Here is a 21,080-nt window from a genome sequence, read left to right on the forward strand (position 1 = left end):
ATTTCTGTTGGCCTCAAAATACTCATAGTACATTTTACAACAAATGTTATTTATTACATTATTTATTATACTTACATTTCAATGCGAGAACTTCAAAATTCAAAACTTCAATTAGCTAAACATTTTAAAATTGACAAATTTAGTCCTCTATAGGTATTTTATATATTCAATTTCTCCAATACCATATAGTGTGCTATGGACATACAACTCTACAAAATACTGATCTTACGCTTGCTGGACGAAAAACAAGAGTATATGCATACAAAAGTAAATAATTGTAACATGCACCCATATGTCAACACAAACAAAATACATTAAGGAACAATTTGAAGGATTTTGAAAAAATAAAAAAATCTTCCTGTGTACTTAACTTTATTTGGTAACTGCTACAAATAAGCTTTAACAATCTTTAAATGGCCTTTTATATTACTGTCGTGTAATATAAATAGCTCAAATTTAGTTACTAAAATCAATCCTATACGTTCATCTATAATTTTGGGTTAAGACAAACTACGAAAAATATTGTCTTTAGACTGGGAAGAATTTTTTTCTTTATCAAGTTTAACAAGATACCTAGTTATGAGGTAAAATTGTGCTAGTTTTCGTGATTATAAGGTGATCATTAAGTACTTTAAATGCTCAAGTATTAATTTAAAAAAAAAATGTAAAAAAAACGTCAAAACACAAGCTCTAGGCAATGCTAAAAGCGGGTTGCGAACAATTGACTAAATTCTACTAATAAAAGACTACTCTCAAATATGTATACCACGCTGTATTTGATGTAAAACTTGTTACAACAAGTAAAAAAAAACATAGAAACAACATGTGCCAATAATTAAATAAAATTAAAAAGTGCGCATTCAGAACTCTTGGAGACGACTAGCAGCCGTATGAAATTAAAAAAAATATATATAACAGCACTCTCACCAAGAGTTTTGGACAACATAAGCATAAATACATTCGCGAAAAGGAGTCACGCAATTGTTAAAATAGAGGAACATTAATAACACAATAGTGGTTAAATGACTTCATTACAGTAAATGTGAGGAATTAATATAAAACTAATTGCATAACTTGGATTGTACTGGTGTATGATAATATGTAATCATGTGGTTTATTTCATTTCATGCATGTTACGCATGCATACCGTTGCATAACATTCATTATAACACAGAGAGCTATTAAAAATAAAAACAAAATTAGATAAGTAGCAAATCGACCTAAATTGTTTATTAAATATACATTATTGGTATTGTATCTGGAATGTCACACAAATATAAAATACTGATTTGTTAAATAACAAAACTTATCAATAATTATTATACATGAATCACCTGAGGGTGTTGCAAATTGAACAACTCCCCAATAAATATAGTCCCAATAATAACGCTTACTAATAAAACAACCACCGCCCACGAACCATATAGGTAATTAAATATTCATCTTGCAACACCCAATTACATAAACTGCACGCATCTCCGGGTTGCCATAGATAAAATATATTGCACCAATAATTTTCCATCCTAGTTACATTCGTGTCAGTACAATTGGTTACTATTGCGCAAATTCACTTATAAATATGTGTTTATTTATTATAAAATACACAACAGCCAAATCGCCGTCTAGGCTGGTTAGATCAACTAACAAAAAGAACATTATACAGTGAATTATTAAAATCTGGCCTAGGTGCCAAACATTCACCAATTCTTGTTCATGAGTAGTTGTCAAATGAATTACTTTTAAGTAGGTAACGACAATACTACCTTTTAACCACTGACTACATCAACTTATTTAATTATTTATTTAAATAGTATCTATACCACATCTCATTTTTAACTAATGGTAAACTATACCCACGCCTCCAACTAGTCTGTTGTTCTTTTCTAAGTGTTTGCATATTTAAATAGATTTAGATTATTATTAATATTTTCTTCTATTGTCATCAATGGACTGCCAGCAGTCATAATTTATTTGATTAATAACCGTGCCCAATGAATAATGGGAACGCATTTAAAATTACATATCTATATGAGAATTGATGAAATATGATATTAATAAAGTTGTTTTCTAATATTGATTTATAATCTTATCTACCAGAGGCTAGGGCATATGTGTGAGCGTCAGAAGGAAATGTGTCGAGCGCGGAACTCATCACAAGTATTGTTATTAATAGTTGTTACTAAAAATATACAATTTTCACAAATAAAGTCAACACATACCTAAATGTAATATCTCCTATGGAAATGCAAAAAAAAAAACATAATGGGAAACAGCGTCGTTTACATAATTAATCGGAATAAATATTTACAAAATCTTTAATTTGAAATGCACTTTATAGTAATGACGGAACGAATGTTTATTCTATGGCCCGCGCCCGACGATTGCTCGCACACTAGCACGCATGCACGCACACGCACGCACTTTACTCGTTGTCAGCGCGCATACCGCGGACTTCGCCTTCGCGACGTAGTTTCTCCAGTTCCTCCTTGGTGCGATCCTCAATGGCTCGGATGTCGGCCATGGTCATGCCATGCCAGTCGTCCATCGAACAGAATACTTGCCTATAATAAATTAAAATAGTATTCAAGATTTTTTATTATATATTACCAAACCATACCATATTTTGCAAGTTAAAGCTACTCTTTTATTCATTTTAAATTATTATTTACTATACATTATTTATATTATTAAACGGGTCTTAACACGAAAAAATTTTATGGCAAATATAATAATAATGGCCTATGCGTCTATTATAGACGATTTAAGGTATAATGGTCCGTGAACAGCTTTTTTCGTGGCTGTATAAACCGATACGAGAACGGCATGGCCTACCACAGGCCTGACAAGGGAAACTATGGCAAATAAGGCTATAGTAAACACGAAAGTTTAAAAATAAATAATGATTTACTATTTACTAACATAAAAATTCAGGATAATATATAAAATCATACACAGGTAAATATAATAAATTAAGCTTTGAAGAAACCGATACCTGTATATTAAACAGACAAATTACACTATTATATACAGAATAGGAAAATCAGGCAAATACCAAAATATAAGTGAAACAAAACTTGAAAAAGAAATTACGGCTGACAAGACGATAATTATAGTTTAGCCTATAGACATGCAAACCATAAAATGGCTAGTTATATACTCGTACAACGTTACTCACAACACCACATTTATGTATGTAATGTCAGATTGAAATAAATCAATGCCCTTACATACAAAGAAACTACTTGGTAAAAAGCAGGTAGTTTGCTTTATGGAAATTGGACATTGTCAACACATATTCGTAACAATATGAAGAGATATTTAGTAAATAAATAAAATTACAAACACATACCTATGGAAAATGGTGAACAACCGCCGTTCCGACTTCTGGATAACATTTTCTACCTTGCTCTGAAATATAAACATATCTAGTTAAAAAGGTTGCACAACTTCAACATCATAATTGTATAGTCAAACAATTAATAAGTATATTAATAATATTTAATGAATATATTTATTATTTAATGGATAGTCCTTTTCGTTATCCGTGACTTTTGGATCGATCATTCTTGTGTAGGGAATTTTGTATTCAGCCTATCTCTATTCAAATACTAAGTGAACATCAAATTCCATAGCTGTTATTAGGCGTTTTATGGGCGAAAAATATTGAACAGAAGATAATTAGATCATAAAAATGGAGCGACCCTTCTCCTACTGTCTGTGTACATGGGACTCAGACATGTAAGATATAATAGTTATATAAAATTCTGAAGTCAAGCAACACTTAAAAAAAGCGTAAACATACCTGGAGGCCAAACCACTTGAATTCAGCAGTGACCAGTTTGTAGCAGGTCATGACCGGTGTTGCTTCTTTCTTCCAGTTGGCTCCGACCAGGGGACCACGGCCAGTCTTCTTCGACTTGAACTTGGTTGGGTCATTCTCGGCCTTGTAGTCACTTGATGGAAGAGGGTCGTTGGCGATGTCAATGTTCACAACTTCGCGGGCTTTTAGTTTCTCTGGTGGCAATTCATGAACCTGTAAAAAGATTAATTTAATTCGTTTTAATACTAGTTTAGTAGTGTTATTTATGCTAGTTATTTTATGTAATTGTTATAACAAACAAGCTTACGGCCCACCTAATGGTAATCGACAACTGTCGCCTACACACATGGACACCCGTGATACCACTCATGCATTGTGATTCCAGATGACTAACTTGTAAAATTTATACCTCTTATCCATATTATAATTCTACTGCCTAATGACACTTCTTAACTGCTTAGCGTTTGAAATAGATGAGACTGAGATACCCATACAGACGACATTTTACAGTATACCTCTGACGATTTTCATTGAAAGGAATAATTTAGTCATTATAAACATGAAGTACGTTTTCTCAGGTACCATGTAAGTATTGACTGAAAGATAGAAGTAACTAATACTCCAGGGACAAGCTAAACGTAACCTCAGATCACAACTTCAAAATTTGTTGACCAAACACCAATTACATCAGTATTTCAAACGAATTTTCGTTTTTGGGAATGCTATATGTAATAATTAATCCAAGATACAACAGTAGACTCGCCCTCTGCCGGTTTCAAATCTACTTGTCGAAATGTAATTAAATTAATACCAAATAGTGTAATTTTTATAAGGAAGGTGTCAAAGTGTTTACATTTAATTTACTTAGTTGTGTTTATCGTTTACTTAGAATGTTGGAATTACGGAAATTATAATTACCAATAGCTATTTCTTTTGTAATTAGTACTATAGTCAATATTTATCATTATGTTAAAGTCGACTTTGGTAGAACCTTGTGTTGTACAAGTACATAATCGCGTAATTATTAGGTTCAAGATCCACAAGGACACTATGTAGTAATTATTGGTGTGTATGTCTAGATTTGCGATCTAATGTATCGTAATAGTGAATAACTCATAATACAATACTAATATCGAAATAAGTAGACTGGATAAATGACAAAGCAACATTAAATCTACACCAAATCATTTAAACATTTGTTATGTGATAACGAATAGGTTATAGCTAGTGGATGAATACTCAGAATTCTTATGATTCTATGCTATTCAACCTTTCAGAACATTATAGTTCAAAGAAAAATTGTTTCACTGCAACGACATAGCGATTATACATGTATTTAATTATCTCAAGTATTTGTATTAGGTATTTAGACTTGGACCTCAGGACCAGTTATATGTCAATGTTTAAATTCCATCAAGTAATTTATAAGATATGAGTGATTAAATTATATCACTAATTCGATACAATGATAATTACAAAAATATAAACCCCTTGCAGTCGGATTAAAATATTATCACACTAATGCTGTACCTAAATACTCAAAAGAGGTAAAGGTGCTACAATTTTAATTAAAAAAGAATCTCAATATCAACAGTAGTCGATATTTCAATTGAAAATAGAGATGATCTATGCTCTTATTAGAATTTCCATCAGTAATTTTGCCAAAAAATGTCACCATAAAAACTATAAAATGTTGCACTAACTAAGCATGCATCACCTAGAATAAAATATTTTTTGCACGGCATTATTTGCATAGATTATTTTTAAAGATTTTGTCTCCATGTGTTTGTCTGTATCTTTAAAAACATATTTTGTGTAAAACTTTGTAAGCCGTTTTTTAGAACAATTTTTTACAACCTTTAAATCTTTTTTCATCCTATATGTGGCTATTATAAAACAACGTTAATTACTCTGTAAAAGAACAGTTTATAAGCTAACCTGTATAAAAAGAAACAAGTTTCTGCATAGATTTTACAGTAATGTTATCATGTATTTATGTAAACAGAAAATGGAGTACAACTAAATACTTAGATTACCTTAAATTGGTTACCAACCTATCGATTATCTAATCTTTAATTTCAGTACACTATCAATTTTGTTTCGCTTCTATTACATATTACCTAATTATTACTTATGTTCTTGTTGTGGACAATATTACGGAGTGTTATTATGTAATTTCAGCTTATTTTTTCAAACAGAAATCAATGAAAATTTTATTTAAGTAACCGTACAATAACTACCTATTTATTGAAATCATATAACGATTTATTTTATTATTGTTAAAAAAATACTTCTGTAATATTTAGGCAAGTATAAGTACAAGTACTTATACTTGCTAAGTGTGACTTCTTTAATTTTCACATTGTATGAATAAATTAAATTTCATATTAGGTACCAATAAAATTGCCTGCCTTGAAACAAATAGTTTCATTTCATTAATGTCCATTAATATCAGTTCGGTAGAACGTCAAAACAGGCGTACAAACATGTATATGTTCACTACACTCACATATTATAGATAAACATTGGAAGTTTGGAAATAACATTTTCCAAACTTCCAACATTGTGTACAAGTACACTATACGTTATAGTACAACAATACCTATCAATGTTTACCTTTGCTTATCACTATATCATAAGACCAAACTTTATAATGTAAGTATACTTTAGCCCTGACAACATTTTCTTCGCACATAATATTTAGGCATTTGGCGATAATGTTATCGATCGATTACTTTGATAGTGCGATATTTTTTAATTCGTTACTGACATATATTTTTATCTACAACATGCTCTTTTGCACTATAATTAGTATATAAAAACAAATACGTCAAAATAGGATGTGAGTGTAACATAACAGGTATATTTGCTGAAAGCTATCTTTTCATAATCTTTGGATAGCAGTTATGAGTATAGATTATGGAACGGAAACTAAACGCTTGCTATAATATAAATAACATTAGATATATAAAAGTATAATAATAGTAATATAGTAACATTACTATTATTATACTTTATACACAAGCAATAATACGAAATACTAAAAACAAAATTAGGTTTGAATTTTTCAGTAGGTAATCTCAGCCTTCCACGTAAAAACAGCTGTACTGATTACGACGAGTTTAAATAAACAGAATTAAAATATGGACTTGATGTGATAACACTATGATAATTAATCACAGGCCATCGCTATTAAAAAGTTACATTGAAATTTATTTATTATCCACATCTTTTACTTCGGTTACACTACAGTTACTATACACGGAAATCGCCTCACCTACATAGATAACGGTTATCGATATTCTTCAGTTGTTAATTTTATTATAACAGCTAGTTAGTAACTATGACCCGACTTCGTCTATGATTTAATGATAATTAACTCTACGAGACATATATAATATGCTGCAATCTGGTATTAGCACGCATCGTCGAAAAAAATCTTTGCATCTAAATATACACATATAAAAAAAAAATTCGCTTTATTTGTGTTATATTAAGTAAGACTACAGAATTGTTACTTAGTTGTCCATGAATCCCAAGAAGTGCCAAGCAAGATTGACCTGTTTTATTATAATTTTACACTGATACCAAAACTGTTCAACAGTTCAATTGTACAAATTAATTTAATTACATTTATTTTTTTAATTTTTCAAACTATATTGCAATTTAAAAAAAACATAAAGTAAAACAGAACATACATAGTATGTAGGTACAAAAGGTGGTCTTATCGCTCAAGCGATCTTAACATAGGGAATAGTATGTAAAATGGTTAATTTTAAACAAGAATATTTGGTAAATATACTACACCAGCCCAATTGACATTGATTTACTATTTAAATTACTCAATATTATCATATTACCACAATATTATAATATTTCGGCATCGACCTACATTTCCGCACCAACATCATAATCCGCTTAAGAAATTTCATTTAGCATACTAATAATAAATATTAATGCCACTCTCGGCTTGTTATTAAATAAAGGTTATGAATAGCATAATTAAAATTATTTGTAGGTATTAAACGGTACGGCTACGGTACGGCTTTCATACATTTGTGACGGGATGGATATCCTTGATGTTTTTATGAATTTCTATACACATAGTTATAAATGGTATACCGTCACAGTATTCATAAACCTGAACAACATTCTCCTAAATACTGAAATAACGTTTGAAATCTTAATGCAAACTGCGCGATCACTTTCGTATGAAATACTCAAAATGTAGTTTCAGATATCCACTTTATTGCTTGGTTGAAAGTGGTTTAATTTAATGAGTACTCAACCTGTTGCCATAAGATTATAACTATGACAAACAAGAACAATTCGACTACAGACAAGTATGACAAATAAAATTGACTGATATATTAAAAAATATATTTTAAGACAAAACTTCGCTTTGATTCGAAGACATGCTATACGGTCCCGACGAACGTTAGACCGTTTGTATATTTTCATTAATTTTTATCCCACAGTCTTGAATACATTGGGAAATTCAAAACAGATTAATATACTGAAGCCGATCCATGCCATGAGGTCATGCCAATAGTTAATTTTAGTTAAAATCGATTGGTTGTAATAAAAGACTAATAAAATATTAACCACCTTATTTGTAGTTATACTTATTTAATATTATTTTACTGAAACTTAATTATTAATTTTCTAACTTGAAAAAGAAAGTGACAATGTCATACTTAATATGGATTTGTATGAGATTTTAGTTATTATAGATATAATGGAGCTCATTAATTATTAAAGCAAAAAAGATAATGAGATATAATAATAATATTTTACTGCTTAGATACCCACATATTTACAACATAAAAAGTATAAATAATAAAACTTACATTTTGCTGATCACCGCTGTCTGGTAAGTGTAGGGACTCTATGCAAATAACAAAGTTCTCCTTCATGTAACCCGGGTTCTGTAATCAATTATTACAATTTATTACTACATATTAATAATAAATAAAAAACTATTCTGGGGGACTATAATATCAGGCAATGAGGATGCATGGCACCCGCAATCATGAGATCAATTTAGTTCTGGCCAAAAATTTGCGAAGTTTTGCTAGGTACCTACGATCTGAATTTTACGCCCGGGCTTAGAAAACAAAGATGGCCCCAAATTTTCAGCCTTTTATGTTATGATTATAGTATTTAGTTTTTTAGAGCCGGTATTTGTTGCTATCTGTTTATACAGTTAAAATTTTCTAGGAACGAAAGGCATTCCTATAACAAAGCATCACTGCCGTATTTCGCTCTAAAGCGCGCGGTTTGTATAAAAGGTTCAAAGACTATCGCTTCATCAATTTAATTACATACTACCGTTTGCAAATTCAATTTGATGTTGACGTTATGACATTATTACTAGATAAATCAGGACGTGTGAATTTAAATATGAGATGATAAACATGACAATTCTTCTCTGTTAAGTTTATATATAGGATTTAGGGGGCCTGCATCATATCAAATAAAGTAATTACCGCCGTCCATGAGCTTCGATCCATAACACCAGTGGAATTGCAAGTGATTATTTTTTTAATGTTTCCATTTAGTATCGGTTCGATACCATACCAGATGTGTTCCATTTTCCAAGTTCTATATAAAATTTAATTACTTTCTTAGGATCTATTAGAATACTAACCGTGAGTACAGTCCGGCAGTATGGGTACGCGTTCCACGCCTCCTCATGGACCTCCAGTGATCCTTTTGGTGCCAATAACCGAATGAATGCTGGCACTTTCGATGCAAGATGGTAAATCTTGTAGGTGTATTGACCCGATGAATATTTGCCACCTACGAACATAGTTTTAATATTAACTTGATGATCCGGTGAATTTCGTATAATCTACAGTAAACCTACATATAATTATCAAATTCACTCAAATTTGAATGGATCTCCGCCCCCTTCATGTAATGCAAAATAAAATAAATTAAAGAGAAGGCTCTTTAATTTATTTTATTTTATTGCACCCGATTCTACCTTGGTCTTATGAAAGTTAAAGTACGGAAAAACGCCTTTCCAGGAAATTGTATCCAATTATTGATAAAACAATATACCATAAATAATTCAAATTACAAATTATATCTAGATTCTATTGAAGCAAGTCTCAAAATATAAAAGAACTATTTGTCGTATACGGCAACCTTATATCTTTGTAAACTAACTCTCAGATGATATAACATTTGATTCTATATCATTAGAAGTTAGCAGACTTTATGCTTGTGTTATAGCTTGGGACTAGATAACACTGTGTGTATTATCCAGGGTTAATATAGTTTATATATATATACATATATAACTGTTTATATATGTCGTGATTATGTTAGTCATGAATAAAATAATTATGTAGCCTAGATTTGTTTTAACAACGAAAACAACGTAAGTCATCGTTAGATATTTAAAAATTTTGAAAAACCAAACACCAACCAATTTTAAGTAATTTTGTTTTTGAGGTTAATTATTGTGAGGACAGATAATAAAAAAACTATCTCATGTATCGCCTTAACTAAAATATTCCATGATGATAATTTTAATGCAACAAATTTTCAACAGCACTACAAAAGTAAAAATAGATTAACAACGATAAAATAATACCTACTCTACCTTATCGACATATCTTAAGCCGATTTAATGTACTAAATATGACTGATTGTTATTTACAAGAAAACAAATTACAGTACGTTACATAACATTTTTTTAAAACATCTATTTTCTATCTCGCTATTATTATGGCAAACATACAGAGGAGCACTTTGTACAAAGTTCGATATCTTTGCTACTTACATTAGATATGTGGCGTATCGATATATCATCCCTTACAGGTATATATTCTGCGTTTTATTGTTCATTTTTTATATTTTAGGACCGACAACAATTATTCTCAGCGCTATCTATGGATGACTGGTGGGAAATAATGCATAGTGTTAAGTCCGGGAAATGTACTAATATATTTTGTATTGTATGCATTACAGTTAAATAGATATGTTTCGGATTGAAAAATGAGAAAAGTGTAGTCTTTAATAATCCAGTCATTCTCAACAATATTCGTTAAGATCCCACCATATATTACCAATGTAATATATGGTGGGAATGGAATGTTGTGGTATTGAAAAAAATGGAGCGTTTTTAGCGCTTTGAAAAAAAAAATATTGAAGCATTGTTACTATTAACAGTAAAGCAATTTTTGAGCAAAGTAGTAAAATAAATAATGAACGGATTTCCGAAAAAAGGAAGCAAATTTTCATTATACCTAAATGATGTTTTGACGCCAAATCTCTACAATTAAACCAGTTAAAAAAATGAGAATATATCGATTCACAATTTGCATAATAAGAAAACATAATTATGCATTCAAATAAAATCATTTTCGTCATAGATGTTCAAATGCTAAATTAATCTTTTCTATGTTACTACGTGATCATAGCGGACGAGTAAGATCGTAAGAAATCACAATAATCACATTAAGCCATTAACAACACCTTCGCGATTTCACACTATTATGTTTACTCCAATAAAGTAGATATTTAATACTAATGTTACTTTTATTTGCGAAACGCTCAATTGAACTAGACACACTCAACGCAACGACCGTTGCTGAAATCTGGAAACTAAGGTGAACTAACAATGGACTATTTTTAGAATATTTTAATAGCGGAAAGACGGTGGGACCTTTGTATAATACTTTTCCCAGCGTTTTTCAGTATTTTCTCTATCGATTTTTGTTTCCAATTATACATTATGGAATACACACGCACACAAGTTCTAATGGTCAATTTACAACAATGACAGATTTCGAACTAAATTGGTTTGGTTACAAACAAGACGGCGCTGTGCGACGATCATTTAATTTTTTTGTTATTGTAATTTTCATCCCACAAATGAATTTTATTTTCCTACTGTATTAGGATGCTTGTATATGATTTACTTGTACTTTTTTAATACATAAACGTTAAAATTAAATTTGATAAATGTAGTAGTAATATGGGATTTTATCCTAGTTTCAACTTTCTAGTTTTACCTGTGAATAGTAAACTTATATAGTAATGAATTACTACAAAATTATAAATAACTAAACATTAATAAAACTAGTGCATGTGTACGAGTATACTCTCTACGATTAGGTTAGCGTTATCAAGGAAGATATTAAACCAATTTTTTTATGTCACATTTCAAATACAGATCTGATCACACACTACATAACAGATATATTATATCATTGTGTCAAAGTGCTATAATGTAGCTATATGTGAAAAATTAAAGCATATTTGTATCGCTGACACCTAGACAAACATTACAACAACTGAGCAAACTAAGAAATGACGTCATCTCTACAGTGAGCATCGAGTGCCGTCCGAAAGAGAAGACAACGTTGCAAATTTGTGTTCTGTCAAATTGTGTTTATTTTATTATTATTAATATAGACACATAATATGAATGTATGAATGCAAAGTCCGCTTTTCACGACTAAACGGTTAAACGGATATGGCATTTGAAGTAATGATACATTGTATAAAGAGGATGCCTTTTATCTTAAAAAAAAAGCAGACGAAGCCGTTGGTAATAGATGATCTATTTTTTTATTAATTTATATACTCACGACTGTTAATGTTATTTGTGCTATCAGAGACATTGCAATCTATTAAAATGTGCTCTACAATTATTATACTACTTGTTTATTTTATTATTATAGCAAGGACATAATACTTTTGTTATCTCTGTTACTTTATATATTTATTTGTTGATTTATATAAGTCTATCTTCTATTTATTTAGTATTTAATATTTTTCTATATCGTTAACTCACAGTGTGCGACTAAAAATGTTGATCATTTTCGCTAACTCGATATAGAATAATAATTCTGCAAAATAGCTTCACATACACACAAATTAATAATAACTAAATATTTACTAGAAACTATTATGTTTATACGACTGTCGAATACTAATAATAATATAATCAATGAAATAGAATTTCAATAATAATATTGAGTAAAATAGCAAACAAAACTACTTATTATTCAGGAAATTATTTCTTGTACATAAAAATGCTAATTGCTGTATTGGAAATTACCATTGTATTGACAATTTAACTACGTAAATAATCAATTAGCTATTTTGTATTTTATATTAACTATATTGTTCTTAGATTCGATAATTCTTATAAACCTAACACGTCTCTATTGTATTGTTATAAAGAACCACATAGGGCTGTCACCGGTCGTACATGTCGACGTATCGACACAACAAGCCTCCGTTTCAAATTGAGTAACTTGAAATCATATTCACATTAGCAATATCCTGCATACAAATCACCTGAGTTCGAATCAATTTAGTACGTACAATCATTTAACAATGTATTCGTTTGTTTTATAATTGTTATAACGAATAGTTCATTTGCGAGCGAACAAAAGATCTTTTAGATTGCAATCTCTGTACGATTCAAATGGGTGACTAAAGTAATCGTCCGTTCCGCTTTGGTCGAAACATCTCTACTTTCAGTTTGCGCTTTTCTAACCCGCTGTCCTTCATCCCCAACCAGACCAAAAATATAACCTCATGTATCAAGTTTATTTACAAAAAAATAAATATACTAACTACAGAAGCATAACATTGTACTCTGGTAATAGAATAGTGCTCATCATGTCAATCATGTGTATTAGGAACTGTAGGGACTTCTTAGCATACTGATGATTAAACCAGTGATACGATAGCGAATCGATCCTTATTACAAGTATGAAATAGAAAGAGACAGCAACCTTCGATTTTTCATTCTTTTTATTAATGTATAGTCATTCAATCGTTATCATATCAATATATTTCGCTTGTCACACTTGTCTCAGTTAGATATTTGATTTACTCACAAGTGTATATTTTTTTAACATTTTTTTATTTGACAATAAAAAAATATAAGTACTGTACCACAGAGCGACAAAGCTTCACTCAGCAACCATATAGCGCTATTTATATGTTTAAAAATATTGTACAAACTTAATCAAAAATATCTAAGTATTTTCTTTATTTTCCTATTTTATTATTGGATATTCTCATGACCATATTTGCATAACTGCAATTGATGGTCAGTATATTTGTATATTTTTGACTATTTCGAATCAAATACAACGGAACCGACCGGTGTCTCGCGAATTAATTTGGTTTGATAAGCGCCTAATGATCGATGTTTTAAAAGATAAAAGTAGATACTTTATTGTTCAAAAACACGTACCGCGGCGATTTAGGGAAGTGACGTGTTTACTGTTTACAAAATGATCGTGTGATTATGGAATGTGAACATTAAAAACCGTAGAGCTCTAAGTACATACCTACAAAAGATAAATAAATAATACTATTATCGCCTGTAAAATCGTACTTATACACATCTATTTATACTTTACGATCTATATAAATTTAATATTCTGTTTATACTTTTTATTAAATTATAATACTAAAAACTGTTACTATAGGTTAATAAAAATATTGATTGTACCCGAATCTGAGCATGCCGAACATACACCACAGCTATCAGTAGCATTTATAGTACTTTTAGATGTGGTCGCCTTTTTACCTTTTCCAATAAAAAACAAATTAATATATAAAGGAATGGGAATAATATTTAATCAACTAAACTTATTATAAGCACTTTTGTATTGTCGTATACTTTGATTCTACCACTAATCCGGAACGCAGACTCATAACAAGAAGAATGAGGAAAAAACTTGCGTGTTGCTCTTTTAAATAAGCGTGGTTCAGCGTTACATTTTGTGTGAACACAAACTGTCAAATAGTAAGAGTAGAGAATAGTAAGTAAACGAATAAATACTTTAATAAAAAAAAATCTGTCAGTTATTAGAGTAAATCAGTCTCTACACGCAGTACCTGTTCACGAGTATAAGGGATGTGGTCAATAAGCTAAAAACAAAGTTTACAGATAATATTCCGGTGTCTATCAAAAATTTGCAGAAGCACTGACAATATTGGTCAAGTAAGAAATCTAATCACAAAACATATATTTGAAATGTTTCCTTGTGTACGATCTGAGCTCACAGAGTTGTACTTATAAACTATATCTTGGCTAGCAATGTATTATGTCAGATCCACTACCACGCTATCCGCAGTGATTAAATCTTGTTGCGGTGCAAGGGATGAAAACAATATTCGCGTGTTTGAAGTGAATTCGTTTCGTGAGTAAAAGAATAGAGAACTACATATGTATGTACAACGTCTAATCTTGAGAACTAGTTCACACTGAAAACAATAACATTCCACAGACTTAAACGGCATCAATTGTATTGTTGGTAGATCATTTATATACGGTTATAACAATGATCATTGGCTGAAAGGTTTCTCTCTGTATATAATACCATAAAGAACGTATTCAGAAACTTCTCCATCCTTTTTAGATTTCATATTTTTGGTGGAATATTTATGTTCCTGGTTCTATGAAGTTTTAATTTGCTACAAGAGCACTTTTAAATAAAAATAATAATTCGAGGGCTCTTAATTAAGCAATTAACACTTCCTAAGGTAAGTAATTAAATTTTTGGTTTGGACTATCAAATGCAAGTGATGATAGTTGCTTAAGCACGAGATTTTAGCTTGGTAAATATCTATAATATATTACTATCTGGCTCATTAGAAAGGCTCCTCGATGGAATTTCTAATAAGACATATAAGGTTGAAAAAGTTGTAATAAAAACTTACGAGTGTAAGTGGCTATAGTAATTTAATTATATTTAAAAAAGTGGCTAACTTAATCTGTGCAAATGTCTGTGTTTTAAACTATATGACTTTGTCTGAAATAAATATCTGTGATTTCTTTAATGCTTAATTCCATTCCGAAATATATGAAATTTGATTACAATAGCTTTTAATTTCTTTTTATTTTTCTTTTCTTCGTTCTAACAATTGAACCTTCAGTTTCACGTCAAAAATACCTTAAATTGTCTTGAAAATATTCTTACAGAAAAGTTTGTAACGGTTACTTTTACATAGGTGTTTTGTGCCAAATAATCAAATGACTTCACATCAATCATGACTCATTTCATATTTGTACCATACCTATTTTTAGGTACTATGTAATCACCATAGTACGCGTATAGTTCTTAAAATTACTCGAACAATTTTAATGAAATCTCAAATAACATTCTTCTATAATCATGGGTGTGCATAGGCAATGAAGAATTATTTGTAACTATGAACTTCATGCGTCCTAAGAAATCATTCGAAATTTATTGTACCAATAAAGGAAGTTTCCGCAAAGGTTAAAATTCTCCTTTCTGTTAGCTACTTGCACGTGTCCATCCAAGATAAAATTTCTTATTATTACGCTATTACTTTAAAGAATGTAAGCATATAGGTATTGTGAGAGAGACCAAGTTTTACCTATCTTGTGTAGACTTAGATTTTGATATTAGGGCAGAGCGGGCAGACAAAACCACTACGGGCGACACAAAATAAAGTGATGTCCGTCCGGTCGATGTTATTCAATTTTTTTTCGGAGTACTCTAATGCTGTTGGCCGCAGCTGGCCTTTACAGCATTACCGAACGATAGGGGGCGAGTGCAGAGTGCACTCCAAACCCGCGGAAGGACTTACGGAGCGGCTGAAAGCCAACTCCCGCCTGACGGATACATCTTTAGTCTGAGGGCACCGCTAGGGGTTCGAACCTTGGGTCAGCCGTCGTAATTTCGATGCCCGTTTGAATTGGACGTTGGATTGATCGGAGTTGAATTGGTCAAATAAATAAAACGGCTGGGCTCGCAGTAGTGAAGCGTTCAAAGGAAGATTCTGTTAAAGAGTTAGGCTTCGCTGTTGTAGATAGTACATCAAATTAGAACATTAAATTTATAAGTTAATGAAACAACTACGTCTGTAAATACAAAATAAAATTAGTAAGAGAAAAAATCCAAACTGGTGAAAGCATGACGAAGCATTTTATTTATAAAAAGACGTAAAACTACCTAAAGGTCCACGGTAACAATATAAAACCCTTCTCCGGTAGAATGAATTGTATAGTATAATATTAAGTAGTAAAGTGTAGTCTTATCTGCGGTGAGGAAATAAAGTCAACGAAAATATATGCTGTCAGTTCATTAAGGAGTATGAATGAATAAGCTACCATGGTTTCTTTTTTAATTAAGAATCAATAAAATTTATTATTTATTTCCTTAGATTGGCTAATGCAATCTGGTTGATAGATTATCCAGACATTTTCTTTACCAGACTTAAAACCTATTGGTTTTTCCATCGTTCCATTAAATCAGTGCGATTAATGCTATTGTCCTAATGATATATTATTTTCATGTACAGATACACAATTAGCTAATAAAATATAATTGAATAAACTTACCGAGCAGTGGGTAGTCTTTGAAGGGTTCGTTTTTAATGACTTCAATGCCTTCGCCACCACCCGTTTCATTTTTAGATACCTCTGCCACGCAGTACAACTGCGCCACTTGATACTGTTGATAGATAAATTAATTTTAGACATTGTTATTATTATATATAAAATTTATATTATATATAATATAATAGAGTTATAAATAAATATGTTACTACAATGATTCTTGAATCCCGTACACGACAGGAAATCTCAGTAAAGAGATTTCTAATTCATAAAGGTAGAAATGTAGTGTTGTTAAAACCTTTCAGCACGCCAGTATAGTTACATTAATTTCATTTTCAATATTAACATTAAATTTTAATACATACGCTTTATTAACTGTCACTGGTTTTTAAATTTTGGTCATAAATTGTAAAGTGTACATAAAAATATAAATACTTCGTCCTTGTTGTGCGTCACAATGCTATGTAATAACTTTATTACCATTTAATTACTTATTTAATAAAAATGTTACAATAATTAATAAAATTATTGTTATTTTTATAACTATTTGAAACCTTAATTGTATCGCTTTAATTAATGGATTTCTGTGAAATTTAAAAATAATAGATCATTTTCTAATAGTAATCGTGCAGTTGAAAAAGGATCTGGCTAAGTGTAATCCGAACAACAGAATATTATATTATATTTACTTGACAAAATACCGAGGCTCGTAACATCATAACAATAAATTTAAGAAATCGCGATACAAATAGTGTATTGTTAAACTTTGCAACCTAAATTTAATTCCAAATCACATGACACACAGTTTGTCTAGTCAGTAGTTAAGAATCTAACAGTGAAATATAATTATGTTAATTTTTACAGTACGTAGTTGAATCATGCTTTATACGTGGTTAATACAGATACTACGGACTTCATTTAACCACTATTTCTTTACTATATATCAGATTTGAAATATGCAAATGACTGAATTACTACGTACTGAATTACTTATATGTACAATTACCTATTTGTATTCGACGATTTAGACTAAACAGATAACATAGGGTATGGAAGTATAATATATTATAATATAAACATACAATAATTTAAGTAATATTAATCATTATAATCAGTTACATTAAAAATTTTATATGTAACTATATATAATTATGTTCCTCCTTAGACTAGGCTTCATTAGATTAGAATTAATGTGGCCCGCAACCAAGGCTACGTACATTTTGTGGAGGAGATAGACCAAATTCTATGACAGTAAGGTTATATAAGTTCAAACTAAAGTTCGTAAATAAAAAATATCAATCATAGAGACACCGATTTGATATATGTGCCTTCGGTCTCAGAATCTAAGATGCATTTTCTAACCTTTAAGAGTGTATAGGGAACGTCTTATGGGTCATAATGGAATGGTGCCACCTGCGCTAACGCTTTACGCTGGCGTGGCACCAGTGGAAGATGATGAGATGAGCATGAGGTCAGGTGAGGTCACTGTGGTTTCCAGGGGCAAACGGGTGGAGGTCAATCTGACATGGTCCATTGCTAGCAATGAGGTCATCAGTCCATATTACTAACAATCTCCTTCCCCCAACAGATAGGAAATGTCAGTAATGGGGACACCCATTACTAGCAAGGTACCATGTCGACGGAGAATTTCTGGTGAATTTATAATTGATACAAGCTAATGCTCATTTCATCAATCTCCATTGGTGACCGGCAGCATATACGATCGGCGCATGCGAGTGAACCATTTCATTATTATCCATTATAGTCATAGCCTTGTTCAATACTCTATGCAAATCGTTTATGATGGGATCAATGGGTCTGACTGGATGTGACTGAGTCCAAATAATGAATAAAGTTAAGATTTAGTAAAGATAAAAGTTTGTTATGCAATATCAATAGTTTTTGGCAAAGAATCTTAACTACTTTAATAAAGAGTTGGGCATCTAAGGCAAATTATCGGATAGGGCTTTCCTGTATCTAAAAAAGCCTTTTATTTATTACATAAAAAATAAAATAACCCTTTTTATTATGTTATTTACAAGATATTCTAGTTAGAACAGAGATTAATTTGCCAGTATAACCTATGCATGCATGATGATGATGCTGTAGTAATGTCTGATCAACACTTCAGTATAACACAATTTGTTAAGGCTGTGATAAAACTGTCATTCAGTATTTTTTTTAATATCATATTATAATTTTCTATTAGTAAAAATAAGGGATATTGATTAACTTTGAAATGGAGATGTAGGATAATCCATTGTGTATGTTATCTATAATACATTTATTATGGTAACAAATGTTTCAACTAGATTATAATTAATATCTAAAGCTGTTATCAGGAGATGATAAAAATACCTATACACATAATGCTTACAAAGCAAAAATTGTACTTTAAATGTTATTAGTATAACAGTTATATAGTTCATATTGAAACTGAAACAATAAAAATAATTTTGCAATCTTTTTTCATATGTATATCCCACATACACAATCACTACAGACTCCTATTGGCTGAAATTATATCAATGAAGATGAATATCACAGTATATATACATTATGTGAGTCAAAGTGTACACAACAGAAACATTTAAATATTGGAAGTACATCCCAAAGGTGGTTAAATTCTTTTCTTTTACAAAGCTATGTATTATATTATAGACATGAGTCAACTGAAAATTAGATGGCTTAAAAAATACTAGTTAACCCATACAAAGGTTAGCTTTTATTACATATGTTATAATAAAAAAATTGTCAATAGTACATGAATATAAATTATGATCATGAATAAAAAGTAAAAGAATACAATACAGAATATTATAAATATAAACTGTAAAGTATATTATTTATGAAATTCAGTAGGAGGTTAATAAGTATATTAACCTCCTACTATATATAATTAAGTAAGTTTATTATTAACAGCTATTAACTGGCCACTGTGACAGTGGCCAGTTAACTGTGACAATGTCAAAAATTATATTCAAATTATATATAATTTTTTTTTGTCATTCACCCCAATTTTAGGTTATTTTGCCAATAACAAAACGGGGAAATGTCATTAATTTATACCAAGCATATAATTATATATAATATAATAAAAGAAAGCCTGTCAGATATACGTTCTTCAGAAAAAAAATCTAGGATTTATCTCTATGGTACAATGCTATAATGGTATGTAAAATAATTAAGTTATAGAGGAGTACATCTGTAACCATAAAATAGACATAAAATAATAATGTGTTGAAAACGTGATTCGGGGTTTTTTTAATTCATAGATGGACTGTCAATAAATATGTAAACAATATACTTGTAATTTTATAACTCACCTCTTCTACCGTAAGAGGCATCGTAACACGACTGAAAACAAGGAAAAATAATATAAGTATATTAAAATTTCAAACATATGCTGGTAATCATCACAAAATACATCTCTAAAGATCATTAAGTGGTCATGAAATGATCAGCCAGCTAATCCAAAACCTTGACCTGGAGACCTGTCAGTGTCAAGTATTCCTTTTAATTCAATCAACACCTTGCTAAAATAAAAAAATATTAAAAGACATTAATTTAGAACTCGACAAGTACACTACAATATGTAGCAGATAGGTGGAATTTTATAAAAATCTATGACATTTTGGGATAGATCTGGCAAAAATCGATGTACATTCGCAACTTAATATAACCTTAGCAAAAATACTTACAATTCTTTGATAAGCATTTTGTATTAATTTGATTACACTTTATATGCACATCAGACAGTTCACTAGCACTGTATTATTAGACTTATCACAGAAGAAGATTTGAGCTATGGCCCGATATATATTGGCAGATAATTATAATTTTTATCTATGATTGTGATCGGCCAATGAAAATGACAAGGCGCATGCTCGTTTCATGACGCAACGGATA

The 21,080-nt window shown here is 30.5% G+C and overlaps 1 protein-coding gene across 1 annotated transcript; it reads right to left on the reverse strand.

Moving 5' to 3' along the window:
• Positions 1 to 104: 104 nt before the first annotated feature.
• Positions 105 to 21,062, reverse strand: LOC131847503 (phosphatidylinositol transfer protein alpha isoform). The gene is made up of 8 exons (XM_059197087.1): positions 20,873 to 21,062; positions 20,498 to 20,528; positions 17,175 to 17,286; positions 9,471 to 9,622; positions 8,671 to 8,748; positions 3,803 to 4,033; positions 3,350 to 3,408; positions 105 to 2,561 (listed from the first exon to the last, which is right to left on the reverse strand). Exons 1-8 carry the CDS (start codon positions 20,887 to 20,889, stop codon positions 2,423 to 2,425), a joined length of 819 nt encoding a protein of 272 aa, XP_059053070.1. The 5' UTR covers positions 20,890 to 21,062; the 3' UTR covers positions 105 to 2,422.
• Positions 21,063 to 21,080: the final 18 nt, after the last annotated feature.

Source organism: Achroia grisella, unplaced genomic scaffold (genome assembly GCF_030625045.1).
Source record: "Achroia grisella isolate CSIRO2021 unplaced genomic scaffold, CSIRO_AGI_Agris_v1 utg109, whole genome shotgun sequence".
NCBI lineage: Eukaryota > Metazoa > Arthropoda > Insecta > Lepidoptera > Pyralidae > Achroia > Achroia grisella.

What these genes read in the sequence shown, in the direction of transcription:
- LOC131847503 (XM_059197087.1), bottom strand. An exon ending in CAAAGACTACCCACTGCTCG is followed by an intron (nt 9,623 to 17,174) that starts GTAAGTTTATTC and finishes CTATGTTCGTAG; the next exon opens with GTGGCAAATATTCATCGGGT. An exon ending in ACAGCGGTGATCAGCAAAAT is followed by an intron (nt 4,034 to 8,670) that starts GTAAGTTTTATT and finishes ATCTTTTTACAG; the next exon opens with GTTCATGAATTGCCACCAGA.